Source organism: Sorex araneus, chromosome 5 (genome assembly GCF_027595985.1).
Source record: "Sorex araneus isolate mSorAra2 chromosome 5, mSorAra2.pri, whole genome shotgun sequence".
Taxonomy (NCBI): Eukaryota; Metazoa; Chordata; class Mammalia; order Eulipotyphla; family Soricidae; genus Sorex; species Sorex araneus.
In genome coordinates, this window is record NC_073306.1 from 90,667,942 (window position 1) to 90,686,686 (window position 18,745).

The following is an 18,745-nucleotide window of genomic DNA, read 5'->3' on the forward strand; positions in this document are numbered from 1 at the left end:
TTGTCCCAAACACAGGTAATAATTTCCCAATAATTATTTCAACTTTGATAGATTTTAAATTATTGATATTTAACTAAATTCTTTTCCTTGGTTATATTAGCCACATTCACAAGTATTCTGTAGCCACACGTGGTGGCTGGCTACCATATCTGGGCAGCACAGGTCCAAACTCTTTGCAGGGAATTCTGGGGTTGGGGCCACACCCAGGAGTACTCAGGGACTATGCCTGGCTCTGTGCTCAACGTCACTCCTGAAGTTGCTTAAAGCATCATGTGGTACTGGGATTCCAACCAGGGTCAGCCACATGCAAGGCAAGTGCCTTAACCACTGAACTATCTCCCTGACTGTTAACTTCAATGTCCTCCTACTTCTTTATGTTAAATTACATCAACTTTTTCATCAAGCTATCTTTCACACTTTCATGTTCCTTTTAGTTCAATCTACTATACATCATTAAATTCTTAATAACTTTTTCCTACAATAACATGTTAATTGACTTTCACCAAAAAAGTAATTTTGGGGGGATCAGAGAAAGACAGTATAGTGGGTAAGGCACTTGCCTTGCATGCAGCTGACCCAGTCCAGTCCCTAGCATCATATACGCAGTCCCCAAGCACTGCAAGGGGTCCCTCCTGAGCAGAGTCATGAATAGCCCCTGAGCACCCCTGTGTGTGACCCCCAAATCCAAAAAACAAAACGAATCAATTTTCCCTTCTTTCTCCTTTTTTAGTTTAGTTTTGTTTTGTTTTGAAGCCAGATCCAGTGATGCTCAGGGGTTACCTCTGGCTCTGGCGGTGCTCAGGGGATCATATGGGATGCTGGAGACAGAACCCAGGTCAGCCATGTGCAAGGCAAATGCCCTACCTGCTGTACTATCACTCCAGCTCCTCTTGCTCCTTTTTTTTTTTAATGGTGCAGGGGTTTAAACTCAGATCTCACAGACTTCACCATTCAACACAAATGCTCCACCATGGAGCTACACCCCCAGTCCAAGAATCAATTATTCCTTAGCCCCCCTTATATAAAATTAAAACAGAGCATCTTGCTACCCTGTCAGTACTTCATAATAAATGAAGACTTAAATAGTTTCCCCTCATCAAACATTATAGGATATTTTAAACATCCAAGCTTGCTGGTTTCTAACAAAAGGAATCTTATACTTTTTCATGAAATATTTATGAAAAGCTGAAGGATTCTTTGTGTTTTCTAGATCTGCCCATTCCCTTATGGTATCTGAACTTGCACCCTGTGTTAGAACTGAGAACGCCCTGCAGGAGGAGCAGCCAGTGTGGAAGCCCGGCCCGGTGAAGCTGCATGCCAACACCTCCCGACCTTCACCTCCCAGAGCTTCAGCTTCCACCACGAAAGGCAGACATTCTGCTCCTTTAAGGCTTTCTTTTTACCGTTCCGTTCTCTACGCCTGATCAGAATCCTTGGCTAGCCCCTTCTACCACCGGATACTTTTAATTTCTAACCCTTAGCATATTTCCCAAATCTGTGTCCTTCCTTGGGCACCACTGCCCTCACCCCTCTGCCATTCATCTGTCACTCTCCTCCTGGACACCAGTAAAATCTCAGCCGGCCCCCACACTCCCAGCTCTCTATTCTCACTGTTCGGCCTCCCTCCACCGTGTTCCCTTTCTAGTGACACTCATCCCATCTGAGTAGGCCACTCCTTCAGAAGACCCCAGGGATTCCCTGCTTAATTCTCTAATTTCCCAGTCTTGATTTCCACTGCAGTCCGTAACTGCTTCACATTCTAGCCTTAGCTATACCCCAGCCCCGACTCTGCATTTCAGTCCACTGGTCTCTACTTGTCCTCCCAGGATCTTTCATGTTTCCCCTATAATCCCAGTCTTCTTCCCTTACCTAGAAAGCAACTCTCCTCCAGCTCTGCCCAGTGAAATGCTACTGACTATTTCAGAAGCAGGTCAAATGTCAACCACTGGGGCTGGAGCAATAGCACAGTGGGTAGGGCGTTTGCCTTGCACGTGGCTGACCCGGGTTTGATCCCCGGCATCCCATATGGTCCCCCAAGCACTGCCAGGAGCAATTCCTGAGTGCAAAGCCAGGAGTAACCTCTGAGCATCGCTGGGTGTGACCCAAAAAGCAAAAAAAAAAAATGTCAACCATTAAATTAATCTCTTCTCCTATCAACTTCTATGCAGCCACTCCTGCATTGCTCACTGCATGTTAACTTTATGACATTATTCATATTTACCTATTTCCCTTTTCTGCCTACTAGTATTTTTGTGGCGTTTTTTTTGTGGGTGTGTGTCAGGTATCAGTCCTAACGCGGTGTCCAGGGGACCATATTTGGTAACAGAAATCAAACCCAGCTCAGTCACATGCAAGACAAATACCTTACCTGCTCTAATAATGCTCTTGGCCCTGCCTACCAAAAGTTCTTTTTCCCCCCTATTCTTTTTAAGGCACACCTGAAAGTGCTCAGGGCTTACTCCTGGCTCTGTGCTCAAGGATCACTCCTGGCACCACATGTGATGCCAAGGGATCGATCAAACGCAGGTCTTCCACATGCAAGCAGCACTCAGCCCGCTATACTATTGCTCAGGTCTCTCCCAATAGTTCTTAGACACATTTAAAAAAAATCTTTTGTTGGGGGGCACACCCAGTGTTGCTCGAGCTTACTCCTGGCCTGTGCTGAGGGATTCCTGACAGAACTCAGGGGAACATATGTGGTGGGTGCTGGGATCCTACCGGGGCTGACCATCTGCAATGCTTGTGACTCATCTGCGGTATTCCCTTGTGGCTTGTGCTAGTTACTTTTATGTATACTGTAATTCAATTTTATGCTCACACTATCCTTATGAGATAAGTATTACCACCCCTATTGTACAGATCCAGAATCTGGGTCTGTTACCTGAGTTAATTATTAACTAATTAACACTGCTCGGAGAAGCAGCCTAAGTGGGAACAAATTTTATTCCAATCCATATCTGCCAGATTGTTAAACTCCATGAGTCTTTCGATAGAGATTAGGAAGTCCCTTGGGGGATAATTAGCACAGGAGCCTCCAGACAAGTCAGTTTTCAATGCAGTTTTCTGCCCCTTCATATTTGATTTGATCCATTGTGCTATAGGAAACATTCCTTTGGCTGTCGGTCAGCACTTAGTCTGGGCTCCATAGGATGAAAGAAATGATTCATGAAGACAAACACCATTCAGGATGTTTAGTTCCACTGGAGACCATAATCATCGTAAAACTCTGAAAGGAACGCCATGTCCCAGCACATTTTTAATAATCTAGAACTCCCAGCTCTCTGCCACTCAGTGCAACCTATAGCCCTCTGCTTCCAGGGATATCAGGGCCCTGTCCTCTTGAGAATGGGGATGGGAGCAGCACCGTGCTAGCAGAGTCAGCCTTGGCATGAAGAAGAAACCCAGACACCCAGTCATGGCCCACTGGGAATGCACATGAAGAATTTGCACAGAAGAAGGGGTTGGTCTACCCTGAACGGGTTTTTCACTGTTTAGGGTTAGAGGCCCCCCAACTTGTTGGGTGAGTGCAGATAACCAGATGAAGGATATTAAAAATTATGGCTTTTTTTCTCTTCCTTATTATTTTTGGGTTGAGGTATCAGCAGTGACTGTTTGCTTAAGAAGAGAGTAAACAGGACTTGGTGCCTCTCGGCTGCTGAGTGTGCCTCCTACACCACTTTTCCTCTGGCGGGAGGTGTGACTCTGACTGTAAAATAACTCAATGGGCAAGGGGGTTAAGTCAGCCTAGTTTATACTTTATTGCTACATTCTCTTTCAATCCTCAAAGTAATCTTTTTCAAGGAAGATGTTATTGAAGTACCCATTCTCCAGGTTTAAAAAGCGGTGGGGTAGGCCTGGGTTCCTGGTACATTGAATCCATAGCTTTCCTCTGGCTCAAGGTCTTACTCCCAGTAAGGTCTTCGCTTATATAAATGTTATTGTGTGTGTGTGTGTGTGTGTGTGTGTGTTTGGACCACACTTGGAAGTGCTTAGGGCTTACTCCTGGCTCTGTGCTCAGGGACCACTCTTGGAAGGACTCAGTGACCATACGGGGTGCCAGAAATCAAATCCCAGTTGGCCTTGCAAGACAAGTGCCTTGCCCCCTGTACTCTGGTCTCAGTTTCAGTCTCTCTGGCCTCAGTTCAGTCATTATATTTTATTTTATTTTATTTTGGGGGCAGGCTACTGCGGTGATGCTTATGGGTTACTCCTGGATCTGCACTCAGGAATCACTCTTGGCAGTGCTTGGGGGTCCTATGGAATGCCAGGGATAGAATTCACATCAGCCATGCGCAAGGCAAGCACCCTACCTGGTGTATTATTGCTCCAGCCCCAAGGTCAGTCATTTAAATTTAAAAGGACAAAAAGGAGATCCAGAGGTGGGGTGGGGGGGTGGGGGGCAGAGGGCATGCTTTGATATAAGAGGTCTGGGTTTGGTCCCTAGCACCACATGGTCTACCAGCACTGCTAAGATTGACCCCTTAGCAGAGAGCCAAGAGTGTGACCCCAAAAGCCAAAATAAATAAATAAAAGCCAAAAAGATGAGGCAAAATTATACACAAATTAAAATTATCAGGGCCAAAAAGGCACATGAAAAAATGCTCTGCATCACTAATCATCAGGGAGATGCAGATAAAAACAACTATGAGATACCACCTCACACCACAGAGAATGGCACACATCCAAAAGAACAAAAGCAACCACTGTTGGAGAAGATGTGGGTAGAAAGGGATCCTTCTACACTGTTGGTGGGAATGCCGACTGGTTCAGCCCTTTTGGAAAACAATATGGATGCTTCTCAAAAAATTAGAAATTGAGCTTCCATATGATCCAGCAATACCACTTCTGGGAATATATCCCAGAGAAACAAAAATGTATAGTCGAAATGACATCTGCACTTATATGTTCATCACGGCACTGCTTACAATAGCCAGAACCTGGAAAAAACCCGAGTGCCCGAGAACAGATGACTGGTTAAAGAAACTTTGGTACATCTGTACAATGGAATACCATGCAGCTGTTAGAAAAGATGAAGTCATGAACTTTGCACATAAGTGGATCAACATGGAAAGTATCATGCTAAGTGAAATGAGCCAGAAAGAGAGGGACAGACATAGAAAGATTGCACTCATCTGTGGAATATAAAATAACAGAGTAGAAGACTAACACCCAAGAATAGTAGTATATAATACAAGGAGGTTGGCTCCATGGCTTGGAAGCTGGTCTCACACGCTGGGGGAAAGACAGCCCGGCTAGAGAAGGGAACACCAAGTAAAATGTAGTTGGGGATCCTGCGCGAGAAGAGAGATGCGTGCTGAAAGTAGACTAGAGACTGAACACGATGGTCGCTCAATACCCCTATCACAAACCACAACACCCAAAAGGAGAGAGAACGAAATGGAATACCCTGCCACAGAGGCAGGGTGGGGTGGGGGTGGGGGACAGGATTGGAGGGTGGGAGGGATACTGTGTTCATTGGTGATGGAAAATGGACACTGGTGGAGGGAAGGGTTCTCGAACATTGTATGAGGGAAACACAAGTACGAAGATGGGTAAATTTGTAACTGTACCCTCATAGTGACTCACTTATTAATAAATAAATAAATAAATATAATAATAAAATAAAATTATCAGGGCCAGAGAGATAATACAGCAGGCAGGGCATACTATTAACCCCTTATCACCACCAGGAGTGATCACTGAGCACAGAATCAGGAGCAAACCCTGAGCACCTCTGAGTGAGGCACCAAAACAAAATAAATAAACAAATTAAATTCTCCAGGATCCAGTAGTCTGCCTGGTCTACAAAGCAAGATAATACGAAGTATTTTTTTTAAGTTTTTATTTTCCATACTGGACAAAGACGTCAGTAAAAGTGGAATTTTAATGGTGAGAGTCTCACAGCTCAGGATATTCCCAAAGTGGATTCCTAGGGAAGTGGGATTGCTTGAAAGGATTATCTTGGTAGTTTCGACCACAGGAAGACCACAGTCATTGATGAAAGTCATTCTGTCCCCAGCATCAGGTGGCTGGGGAATGGGCAGGGGCAGGAATGCAGTGACCCACAGCAGGTACTCTCCGGGGGCTGATTAAAGTTATCAGATGTCCCGGTGATGGGGGTCACTTGTACCACTTTATGAATAAAGTCAAACATCTTCATCCACATAACAATTCTCTCCTTTCTCCCCCCCTTCCCTTCCTTGTTTTCATGTTTTGCTATGTTGTAAACAGTCTATTGGCTAGAGCACCGGTATAAATAATATATTTCCACATGGAATAGAGTCATGACTAATCAGTTTATGCTGACAACACATCCACTTAAAAAATATTTCAACCGCTCAAAATCTAGCCAAGCAGGATCTTGGATCTGGATATATTCACAGGTCTTTCCCATTTCACAGATAAATAACAACTTGTATTTTTGTGGTGGGTGGGGGACAGAGATACTGGGGCTGCATCTGGACATAACAGGGCTTACTCCGGCTGCGTGCTCAGGAGACTATTCGATGGTGGAGATTCAGACCACTGGCCACTAATCATGCAAGGCGCATTACTTACCTCACCTCCTGTACTATCTCTCCAAGCCAAGAACAACTTTCATTTTTCTTTCTCCAGTGTAATTCTCATAAATACTGAGTTGCTGCCTCTGCCATATGGTCAAGGAAAAAGATCCTCAAGAGCACAACCCAGGAGTTGTTTCAATTATGTAGAAAATGACTAGGTTCTGTTTCTTGTCTATGTCCCTCCAAAAAGAATGTTTCAAAAGGCACTTGTGATGGGAAGACATTCAGCACCTATCTGGGCCACCTTTCAGAAGAACCTTGCAAAACGTTCAAGGCATATGTCAGTGGAAGCCCCAGGAGGGGGTTGAGATTGGTGGGAAATGAGGTTTTAAAGGAAAAGGTGGTGGTAAGCCGCCGCAAACATTAAATCAAGTGCCCTGGCAGGAGGCAGAAGTAGAAAAGGTTCCCCACTTGGCCCTGGGCCTGCAGGTGGGTATCTGACAGTGAAAGAAGAGAGACGATCGATTGGGTCCCCTGCCCTCTGCCACCTGTCCCACCCTGGGTGTGAACGCGTGCGCACATACACACACAACACACACACACACACACACACACACACACACACACACACACACACACACACACACACACACACTCCTCAGAAGCCCTGATCAAAGATTTGACTTCACCACTTTTCCCAGGCCTCCCAAACTCCCTTCTCATCCCAATTCTCCCCACTTGCCACTTTGTCTGTGCCCCTCTGAACACCCTCTCGTTTGTTTTGACCCACTTTTAAGGGTTCATTTAACCCACCCATGCTGGAAAACAAGCCGTCTTCCTCCTTCATTTTTGACCCCAATGACCCGGGTCCCCGCCGAGCGCCTGAGCACCGGACCTTTCTCGCATCCGTTTGGCGAGTATTCCAGTGGGCCGGTCCCTCCGTGACGCCCATCGGCTCCTCTTCCCTCCGCCTCTCCCACCCTCACGTCTCTCATCCCCAAAAGAAACCTCAACTCCGGAGCCCCTGCCGCTGGCCGTGCCTCGGGGCCCTGCCCGGTCCAGCCGGCTGCGGAGTCGGCTCCGGGTGGACATTACCTCTTTGCAGGCGTGGAGCTCCGGTTCCGTGGCCCGGGTCACCTGCAAGGCGGTCCCGAGCCCCAGCAGCAGCCGCAGGAGCCGCAGCGTGCGCCCGGCTCCGGGATGGAGGCTGCGCCCAGGCTCTGCCATAGCGCGGTCCCGGGCAAGCGGCGGCGGCGGCTCAGGTGCGGCGGCGGCTACCCAGGAGCGGGGGGTGGGGTAGGGTGGGGGGCGGGAAAGAGGGAGGGAGGTTCACTGGGTGAGGTGGGGGTGGATGCAAGGGGCTGGACTCGCTTCAGTCACCTCCCTGTGACTCCGCCGAGGCCGCCCATCCTTCCGCCTCCCTCCTCTTGCCTCTCCTCCTCCTCCTACCCACGTCGTCTTGGCAACGCTTCCCCTTTGGGTGCGCGCGGGGGGCGGGGGCGGGGACCACGCGCTTCCGTGCCGCTCACCTGCCGGGCGCCCGGGCCGCTGCTGTCGCGGGCGCGTGCACCGCATAAGGACACCCGCGCGGGGGGGTCTGCAACCGGCCACGCAACCGACCCGAACGGGGGCTCGCGTCCAGAACGCGCTAGAGATCTCTGCCCAGCCATCGCTGTCCAATGCCTGTCTTTCTACGACCCGTCCTGGGCCGTGGACTTATCAGGAGCATTTCTCGTTTTACAGACGTGGCGTTCGCCAAGAAAGATGAAGTGCTTTCTGTGTGGCACAGAAGATTGGCGTCGCCGCCTCTCTAGAAGTGAGAGGTCCGGGTCCTGGAAGACACTCACACTCACCCACCCCCAGCAGGGGATACCCCCAGTGACTGGAAGTTCCCCCGCTGCAGATCTGACTTCCGTTCTGTTAAATCCATGCGTGCCTTCACAACCAGTTTTAAGCGAAGCTCAGGGGTTCGGACAAACCGAGGTATAAGCAAGCGGCACTGTTGCAAGCACAGCACTTGGGCTATTCTTGACATCTGACCTGACTTTTGAGAGACGTCTGTGTGGGGGGAATCCTTTTGTTACATGCAAGAAAATTTCTGGAGTCATGTTTTAATTTTTTTTTCCTGCACTGAAGTTTCTGCAAAGGTCTTCCTATAAGACGGGAAGTCGGCATTTTAGCAACTCAGGTTCCTGCGTGTGAATCTACAGCTCGGGAGTCCTTTTGGCCGCGCGCTCTCGCTCTTTGCGTTCCCAGAGGGCCCTTCCGCGTCGACCGCCAGAGGGAGCCCTTCTCCGAGGGAATTCAGCTCAGTCACAGATGGCATCGCAGTTGCCTGGCAACCCATTCTGGGCGTCGCAAACATCTGGGATCCTAGGCCCTGCGCGTGAGGTTGTGTGGGCCTGCCATCAACCTTATAAGAGCGCCTCCCACTGTGTTTTACCATGCCATGCACCCGAGAACCATTCCAGCGCCCCACAGATGACAACGGTGCCTATGTGGTTCACTTGCAGACTTCCAAGGTACTATGTGGTTTCTTCTCGGTTTCCTTGTAGGGTGGATCGCTCTACTGTTCTTCCTGGCGGCGAGATGGGCGGGAACGGTGACTTAACCCTGGTGATGACACTCATTAGGTCGTGAAGATGACTGTTCGCTACTTACCTCCATGTCTCCAGCAGCTTGAATGTTGAGTAGAGGGAAGTGGAGTTCTAGTTCAAAGGCATAAGGGACTTTCACTACGTATATCACAATTGCTGTTTACCTTTTGTTTCTTCAACATTTATTACTCACTATACTAATGCCAGACACCCTGCTAGAGACTGAGAAATATAGCAAATTGGATATAGTCATATTCTCAAGAAACCCTTATAAAAGGGATGTACAGACAAACAGCACCAGCAAAAACTGTTTGCCCATGGGCCAGAGAGATAATAGTGGATAGGGAGACAATAGTGGATAGGGCACTTGCCTTGCACACTGTCAATCCAGGCTCAATACCCTGCACCCCATATGGTCCCCCGAGCCCTGCCAGGAGTGATGCCTCTGAGCACAGAGCCAGGAGTAAGCCCTTAACATTGCTGTATGCTGCCTCAAAACAAAAACAAAACAAATAAAAAGCTTGCCCAGGGGCCAGAGTGATAGTACAGTGGGTAGAGCATAAAGTATTATTTTGCATGTGGCCCACCCAGGTTTGATCTCAGCATCCCATATGGGCCCAGCCAGGAATGATTCCTGAGTACAGAGCCAGAAGTAACCCCTGAGCAATGCTGGGTGTGAATCCCCACCCCCCTAAAAAAGCTTCCCTATTGGAAATTTCATGTTTTATGAAAAAGTTTTAAGTAGTATATTCTGAGAATTGGGACCTTAAAGAAAAATTTCTAGTGCATGTGTGCCTCAAACTGCAAATATGAATTAGTAGAAAGGAAGAAGATGGAATGTATCTTATAAAGAAGGAAACAAGGGGCCAGAGAATTAGTACAATGAGTACAGCACTTGTCTTGCAGGAGATTGACTCAGGTTCAATCCTCAGCACCCACATATGGTCATCTGAGTCCACCAGGAGTGATCCCTAAGCATTAGGAGGAAGCCCTGAGCACAGCTGAATATGGCCTAACCCACCTACCCCGCCAAAAGAAGGAGAAGTAGAAGGAAAGAGGACTGGAGAGATAGTACGGTCGTATTTGTCTTGGCCCGCGCTGGTTTGATCCCTAGCACCACATATGGTTCCCCAAACACCAGGAGTGATCCCTAAGCACATAGCCAGGAAGATGCCTTGAGCACCATGAAGTGTGTCCGAAAATAAAACAAAAAGCCTTGTTTGGGAGCAGAATCCCTTCTGGCTGGAGCATGGAGCATCCACGGAGAGAGCGGAAGCTGGCAGAGCACTCATGGACTAGGTGTGCTCTGGATACCAATGCAACTGAACTAGATTTCATTCTGCAGGTGCTGGGAACCGTGCCAGGATTTTAAGCACTGGAGTGATACCTGGGTGTAAAGATGATGGGTATTTTAGAAAGCATAACAGCAGGGAATTGGCTATGAGGGAAGTGCATCAAGAGGGATGACGAGGAAATGGGGCTTCTGGAGGCAGCTGTCTCAGGAGAAATGATAATGGATCTAACATAATGCAAGAAAGTATCAGAATGTGCAGATGGGAGAAGGATGCAAAGGGCAGAATAAATGGGACTTGGTGGTTGAATGTGAACCTAAGAGAGGAGCCGAATCTGGGGTAACTCTTAGGATTCTGGGGATTGCATTGATACCATTTACTGAATGAAGAGTCAGTAGAAACAGTTTTGGGGAGAAATATATTGAGAACAACATGTTGAGGGCAGAAAAAGAGCAAGTGACTTAGAGTTTTGTCTTGAAGATGTCCATCGGGAGGCCCTGGATCCACAGCAGTAGAAAGAAATAAGTCCATCCAGTTATTATGAGAGCAAGAAAGCAGAAATTAAGGCATTGCAGAACATCATTGTCTGAGAAGGCAGAGCTTAGAAGTAACAGCAGGAGGCAAACCAGGAGTTAGACCCATAGAGGATGGAGAGAACATTTCATGGAACCAGAATCAATGTGCCAGAAATTATAAAGGGAAAATAAGGTCAAGTCATGAAAGGATCCACCTGACCTAGCCACAAAGACCCCAAGTCACCAAGAATGGTCTCAGTGGCCAGATTGTATAGGCAGAAGGTAGGAGAAGGCAAGAGGACGTAGAGGACGTAGCAGAAGTTGAAGATGATTGAATAAGACTGACACTGTAGGGAAAGACCCACTCAAGCTAGATAGTGATCAGGAATGAGGGTGGGAGACAGGGAGAGAGGAATGGGAGTGGGAGAGAGAGAGAGAGAGAGAGAGAGAGAGAGAGAGAGAGAGAGAGAGAGAGAGAGAGAGAGAGAGAGAGAACCAGAGATAATACAAGGGGTAAGGTGCTTGCCTTGCACACAATTGGCCAGGGTCTGATCCTAGAACTACAGGAGTGATCCCTGAGAACTGCCAGATGTGATCCAAAATCAAAAACGAAAACAAAGGAAGAGAGAAAAACCGAGGACCTCAAAGACCAGTCTGATGCAGTCTCTGAAATACAGGAGAAAGACTGGGTTCACGGGATATGAGGGGCAGAGGGAGAGGGAGAGACAGAGACAGAGACAGACAGACAGAGACAGAAAGACAGAGAGTAGAGAGGAAAGAGAAGAGAGAAAAGAAAGAAAGGAAGAGAGAGTAGTATGTTTCCTTTATGTGAGATGGAAGGAAAGTAGATTTTTGTACTTAACTGGACTTCCTGAGCAAAAACCAATCAAATCAATCTGCTGCTAAAACAGGGTCACTCAGGGACCCTTGAGGAAGGGGAGAAGAGCTGCCTCTGCTTGAATCATGACTTTTAAAATTTTATTTTATTTTTATATAGTTATCCACAATAATTTATTACATTCAATATTCCAACACCAATCCTACTATCATTACACTTTCCTACCACCATTATTTCCAATTTTCCTAACCAAAACCCAAGCCTGCCCCAATAGCAGGCTCTAAATAATTTATTTTGTGCTGCTTGTTATGAATAATTCACTAAAAATGATCAAAGAAGATTTCCTTAGAAGAGAGTGTGTGAAGATTGTTATATCTCACCCTAGAGCCATTAAGCCCTTATATGAGATTACTAACATGTTACAGGTTGAACCTTGTGTGTTAATATTTTTTTAATCGAGTTTAGGTTACCTTCTACTTTACATTCCATCCAATGTAGTGTGCTACTCCTGGTACATCACTCGTATAGAGTATGAGAAGTTGGGCGGCCATAAATGTGGCCGTGTGCTCCAGGAATTCTAAAATTTTAAATAAGGTGACACAGCTGGAGTTAAACTTTTAACCGAATGGTGACTTTGGGGTATGGAGGCATCTCTGCAACTTGTTGATGTCTTCCAAGATTTATTTGTGAATCTCTGGATCATGGCCAGTTAATGAGCTTATATGGAGTCAGAGGCATTTTGTGGGCATGAATGCCATGCTCCCAGAAGAACAAGGGGGTGGGGGAAGGTCTCCCATCCCTGACTCTGTGTGAGTCTGGAGATTTTGGTCACAAAACCCGCATACCTGAGTTTTTCAATGGATTGAAGTTTTTCATGGATGCGTCTTGTCCAGGCCTGTGGAGATCAGTCATGAGTGTGGTGGTGATTGGGTTCTGGAGGGTTTGGGCTGCTGGGTTTCTGCTTGGCTGGGTGAATCCTCTACCCATCCCCTCTAGGATGCCCCAGAAATGAGATTAAGCCTGGCACAGGACCGGGAGGCATCTCTACAGCTTGTTGATCTTTTCTGAGATTTATTTGTGAGTCCTGAATCATGAGTTTTTAACCTTCTTTCTTTTCATCTCTTTTGGTGGCAGCACAAAGCCTGTCAATGTTTATTTGAGCAGGGCCATTCAGCATCTTGTGATATCTAGGGGTTCTGTTATGAGGTCGGTTCACTGAGATTTTGACTGGAATGTAGTTGCATTCACTTTGATTCAATTGATATTTCACTTTTGAGTCCCATGTGTTGGGTCACTATGATAGGTATAGGAAAGGCAATATGGCATTTCACTATAACAAAGCAACCAATCATATGCTTTTCATATTCATGCTTGGGGTGTTATTTAAAGGACTGTGAAGATCGGTCTTGAGCATGGTGGTGATTAGGTTCTGGAGGTTTTCTGGAGGTTCGGGGCTACTGAGGCTATTTGAGTGGGTGAGTCCTCCAGTCATCCTCTCTGGGGTGCCTTGGCACCATATGGTTTCCCCCCACCCCCCCTAAAAGAGCAAGAAGCATCTTCATATCACCAGATTTGACCCAAAACACAGACCAAATAAAAACCATATTTGTATGTATACTTCCTACTTTCCACCTGATTTTCTATCTACTTGCATTAGATATCTTATTTATTAGTCCTTGGTAGTGCCAGTCAAAGGGATGTCTTACGTTTTACTCAGGACACTTAGGCCAGAATTTGCCAGAGTTCCTTGCTACCTTCAGGCTTTGCCTCTTGTTCCACTCCACCCTTTCCCTTTATTCCTGACCCATTTCTTTTGTTTCTGTTTTGTTTGGGGGTCCACACTTGGTGGTGCTTAGGGATTACTCCTGGATCTGTGCTCAGGGATCACTCAGGGACCATAGGAGATGTTGGGAATTGAACCCAGGTCAGCCACGTGCAAGGCAAGCACTCAATGTGCTATACTGGTTCCTCCTGGCCCATTTAAAAAGTTCTAGATTGAAGACTTAGGAGCTCAGACGCTTGTCTCCTGCCTTTCTTCTCTTCATGGATGTTCCTCTCACATTCAACTATGGTATAATGGGCCTCAGGGATGGATGACACTCAAGGCACCTTCCAGCAAGGCTTCCTGCAACCCCATTCTGAATGTGGTTTCACTTTTGCAGAAAACGCCTCCTAAGAACCCAACTCACTTCACTCAGTACCAGGAACCATGGGACCGGCTCAACTCTACTCCCACAATCACCTCCATGCGACGGGGTATTTGGTTTTTTGATTTCGAGGTACCTAGCATTGAAATGCTACTTCCCTTTACCTAATATCCTAATAAAGGATATCAGGACTTGCTAATAATCTTTTTGCAAGAGTCTGTCCTGACTGCTTCAGCATCTTCTTCCCTTTTGTCCCAATTCAAGAATCTACCAAATGTAAAAACAAGGTATAATTTCTCTGGCCTCTGGGAAGACAGGAGGTACAGAGTTTGCTCCTTCTAGAGTTATCTAGAACAAATCACTTTCTCACCGGACTCCTCACTCTTCTGATGATAACCGTGATTGAGGTAAGGCCCAATTAAGCCCAAGTCAGGGACCATATGGTGATTCCCCCAACTCCAGTGAAGCTCACATGATTTGATCCAACTGAGAGGTACTGCTCTCTTGACAAGGGTTAAAAAATCATCATGGATAATTTAGCATGAAGTATGGTGAATCTCAGGACCAAAAGGGGTTTACTCTACCTTTGGGGAAGGAATAGAGCCCAATAGAACTTAATGAGAGCTGGGAGGAGGTGGGGCTTGAGAGGCTGACTTCCTTTACAGGTACCAAAGGATGACCTGGATTTCCGATTAGCAGCCTTGTATGATCACCACTCTGGGGCATTCAAGAACAAATGTGAGATACTTCTTCAAAAGGAGACTGTCCAGAGTACCCAAAGGTAATAAGCCAGAGCCTTGCCACCCTAAGGAAGCTCCCCCTCAATTTTATAAGATCAACTGTCACCTGAGAAATAGCAAATCAACAGGTACATACCCTCCCCCCCCACTCACACTTATCTATAACACGCTACTGATGAGGACAGGCTGACCCTTCGGTACTAAGTCAGGGGCTATTCCCAGCAAAGGGCTGGGGGTGGGGTTTCACAGCCCCATGCAAAGGTCCACGTCATGCCAAGGACCAAACCTGGGCTTCCAGGAAGCGTACATGTGTTCCAGTCCTTGACCTATCTCCCTAGACCTGCTTCATTTTTGAGGGTCATACATGATAGTACTCAAGAGCTACCATGGTCCTGGGGCAGGGTGGGGAGGTGAGGGTGTCATTCCCAGTGATTGTTGGACAATGCAGTACTGGGGATCCAATCAGAGCTCCAGCATGCAGTACATTCACACTAGCTCTTTGAGATATCTTCCCAGTCCCCGCCTTTTTTTGGTCACTTTCCTGGGGGTGCTTAGAAGATAAAATTCAGTGCTGGGATTGAACTGTTTGGCTGCACGCCAGGCAAGCACCTTACCTCCTGTCCTGTATCTCTGGCCCCCACCCCCCAAAAAAACCTCAGGTACTTTATTCCATTCTTCTGGTCTGAAGGGGAGGGTGGGGAGTGACGTGTCCCTCTCCCACATTCCCATCCAAAAAAACCATTGGGCTGCATCCGTTTGGGAAAAGGTCCTGATGTCAAAGATAGACAGGGGCACTGCCAGCCAACTTGGAGCTCCATGGCAGTGAGTCTTGAGGTGTCCAGCCTCTGCAGCCAAAGGGTCTCAACCATCAGCTTCCCAGACCACCAGAGAAGCAGCACGAACAGGGCTTCTGGGTGGGGCAGAGCTGGCGAAAAGGAGTGATAGGGGACCCAGAGCAGGTCATTCCACATAAACTGAGTAGCCAGGTGCTACCTGGATAAAAACTACTTGCACACTGAGCCAGCTTGGGTGGCTGCACCTGTGTCTGGACTCACCCAGAGCTCCCACAGCACTGCTGAACAGAGCACTAGTGCCCCACCCTCGCCCCCAGCACCAAGCCAGAGAGGACCACCTGGTTCATCTGGCCTGCTTCCCAGATAAAGAGACACTTGCATAGGGGCTCTCCAGGGAGCCACAAGCGGGGACAGTCTGTTGGAAACCTCTTGTCCAGGTGGTCTCAAGGCATGTATGTTGTGACCCAGGTGGTCTCACTCTAGAGGTCTCTGCACAGCCCTATGGTTTTGAGATCCTCTGCAGTATCATTTTTATTGTCTAAACTGAAAATCTTCCAGGATTGTGCTGGAAACATACACTCTCGCATGAATTCCAGAGGGTTTCAAAGGGCCTTTGTAAGCATGGGATTTCATGTGGCAACCTTTCCTCCTTCCCCTTTCTCTGGGTTTATTCCCCTTCTCCCCTTCAGCACACCATCACCTAGACTGCAATCCCCTGAAGAACAGACAATCCAGACCCCACAAGCCTTCGTCACTACCCGAGATAACATCAGACAGTGGGTCAACCCCAAGAAGGAATGCATCCACAGTATCCAGGGGTCCATAGGTAAGGGTCAGAATACTGGTGGGCAGATGGACTGGGCAAGTTTGTCTAAATGGATCTGAAACAGGCAACTGGCTAATGGGAAACATCAGGGCACGTAAGTGGGTTGGAACTGCAGTGATAGGGAACATGAGACTTATACCAGGGGACATGCAGAGCTATGAAATAAAATCAGTTCCACCAGGCTTAGATCTAGGTGAACAAAACCTGCCAGCCACAGGGCAGAAACCTGGAAGCTGAAAACTCAGAGCTCCTCCCCACCAGTCCACTATCAGTTTGTTTCCCAGCTATTATAAGAACCTTTGCCAAGTGTCCAGAAAGAATGGCTAGTACCCCCCTGTGAGCCTGAATGATTAGATTTCCAAAGGCCAAGGATCTGAAATTCATAGCCCACTCCGCTTCTCTTTCCTCCAGTGTCCCCTCACACTGCAGCCACCAACGGAGGATACTCCCGAAAAAATGATGGCGGCTTCTTCTCCACCTAGTGCTGACAGGCCCCTGGACTAAGTAACCGTAATGTAATACCCTGCTGCCCCCTCCATTAAACTGACCCGTGGGACCTAGCCCCAAGTGTCTTCCCCATGGACTACATGTTGTCATTTGATTACCCTTAAAATATGGATGGGAAGTTTTCCAATTTCTAAGAACTAGTCCTGTTGGGCATTATTTGCAACTTGGAAAGTCACCTTGCTGAAAATTTTAGGACAAGATATAACAGCACTGAGCCAAGAGACAGGTACTTCTATTTTACCAATCAGAGTCAATCCTACTATGCAGATTTTTTTTTCTTTTTGGGTGACACCAGCCATGCACAGCGGTGACTCCTGGCTCTGCACTCAGGAATTACTCCTGGCGGTGTTCAGGGGACCATATGGGATGCTGGGATTCGAACCCAGGTCGGCTGCATGCAAGGCAAACGCCCCCTACCCGCTGTGCTATTGCTCCAGCCCCTACTATGCAGATTTTTTCGTTGGTTTTGTTGAAGGGGGCCATAACCAGTGGTGCTCAGGGTTTATTTCTGGTTCAGGGATCATCACTTCTGTTTGTGCTGAAGGGGGTCTGTGGTGTAGGGGATTGAACTTAGGTTGGCTGCACGCAAGGCAATTGCTTACCTTCTGTACTATGGCTCCTGCCCCACTCAGCTTTGTTTCTTATGAACGACTCAATAGCTAAGAGCCTGAAGTTGAAAATACATTTAAAAAGGATGCAGATGGAGTCAGAGCAATAGTACAGCAGGGAGTACATCCGCCTTGCATGTGGTGGACCTAGGTTTGATCCCTGGTATCCTGTATGGCCTCCCCAGCACCGCCAGAGTAATTCCTCAGTGTAGAGCCAGGAGTAACCCCTGAACATTGGCGGGTGTGACCCTTCCCCCCAAAAAAAAAAGATGAGGGTAGAAGAGAGCTCAACAGGCTGAGTTCTTGTCAAGGCCTGCGAACAAATCTGGAAGCAGCCATCCCACTATGGTCTTAAAACAAAAGATTTTTATTTTAAAACATGAGCATTACTCATGTTTCTAAAATCACAGTTTATAAGAACCTGCTATTTGAATGGGCAAGGTAGAGGTAGTCCACTCTTTAGAATATCCCCTACCTTCCCCCTCTGGGAGTGGTGTGCAGTGAAATCAAGGGCCTCACAGTGAAGCAGGAGCTTCACCACTGCCTTGCCCCTAAATTGGCTCCTGCCCCAGCTTTTTTTGAAGTACCAGGGACTCATAGGTAAGACAAACACATTGCTGCAGAGCTATATGCCTATCCTAAATCCCCATTAAGTTTGGAAAGCATACGCATTGTTGAATAAATACTGAACATAAAAAATTATCAGGGTGCATGCAGTGCAACTTTTTAAAAATAGCGGTTCTGGGTTCCCAGAGCACAGTACAGCAGGTAAAGTGTTTTCTTTGAATGCAGCAGACCAGGGTCCGATCCCCAGCATTCCATATGGATCCCCAAGTACTGCCAGGAAAAATTCCTGAGTGCAGAAACAGGAGTAACCCCCTGGAGATCACCGGTGTGACCCAAACAAAAGTAAAATAAATAAATAAATAAATAAATAAATAAATAAATAAATCTATAAATAAATAAAGTGGTTCTTAGACCTCCCGGGTGATCCTAAATCAAGAAATCAGGACGGGTACCCGGAATCTGAACTACTACAAATTCTCCAAGTTCCCTTGTGGTTCACAGATGTGTTTACAGGCGCGCGCAGCAGTTATATATACACACACGAACATATATAACTGCAGCAGTATTACTGCCTTTAGATTAACGGATACTATGGGGGCCAGAGCCCACCGTGAGTGACCCAGAAAGGCAGAGCCAGGAATAAGCCCTGAGCACCACCGGGCGTGCACTGAGCCCCCGCCCCTCCCCTCCCTTAGCGGGCACCAATGTTGGCACCACGCACTTCACCATCCAAGCCCGATCTAGAAAGAGGATGAAGAATGCGGCAGACGCACAAGGCCTCGGTCACCCTCAGCTCCCGGAGGGCTCCCTG

The 18,745-nt window shown here is 47.4% G+C and overlaps 2 protein-coding genes across 3 annotated transcripts in view; one reads left to right on the forward strand and one right to left on the reverse strand.

The window, feature by feature from the left end:
• ELAPOR1 (endosome-lysosome associated apoptosis and autophagy regulator 1) overlaps positions 1-8,188 on the reverse strand; it is an 89,213-nt gene extending 81,025 nt beyond the window's left edge. Inside the window, exon 1 of one of the 2 annotated variants that reach the window (XM_055140752.1) lies at positions 8,033-8,188. In XM_055140752.1, coding sequence (XP_054996727.1) covers positions 8,033-8,173 — 141 coding nt within the window. In that variant the 5' untranslated portion in view covers positions 8,174-8,188. Of the gene's footprint in view, positions 1-7,598; positions 7,959-8,032 lie in introns of those variants that run through there. The other variant, XM_055140754.1, reaches the window with a different exon arrangement.
• CFAP276 (cilia and flagella associated protein 276) lies at positions 7,629-16,845 on the forward strand. Its single transcript, XM_055140759.1, has 6 exons — positions 7,629-7,765; positions 8,247-9,025; positions 13,908-14,024; positions 14,558-14,673; positions 16,116-16,252; positions 16,664-16,845. Exons 2-6 carry the CDS (start codon positions 8,948-8,950, stop codon positions 16,732-16,734), a joined length of 519 nt encoding a protein of 172 aa, XP_054996734.1. The 5' UTR covers positions 7,629-7,765; positions 8,247-8,947; the 3' UTR covers positions 16,735-16,845.
• The last annotated feature ends 1,900 nt before the right edge of the window (positions 16,846-18,745 follow it).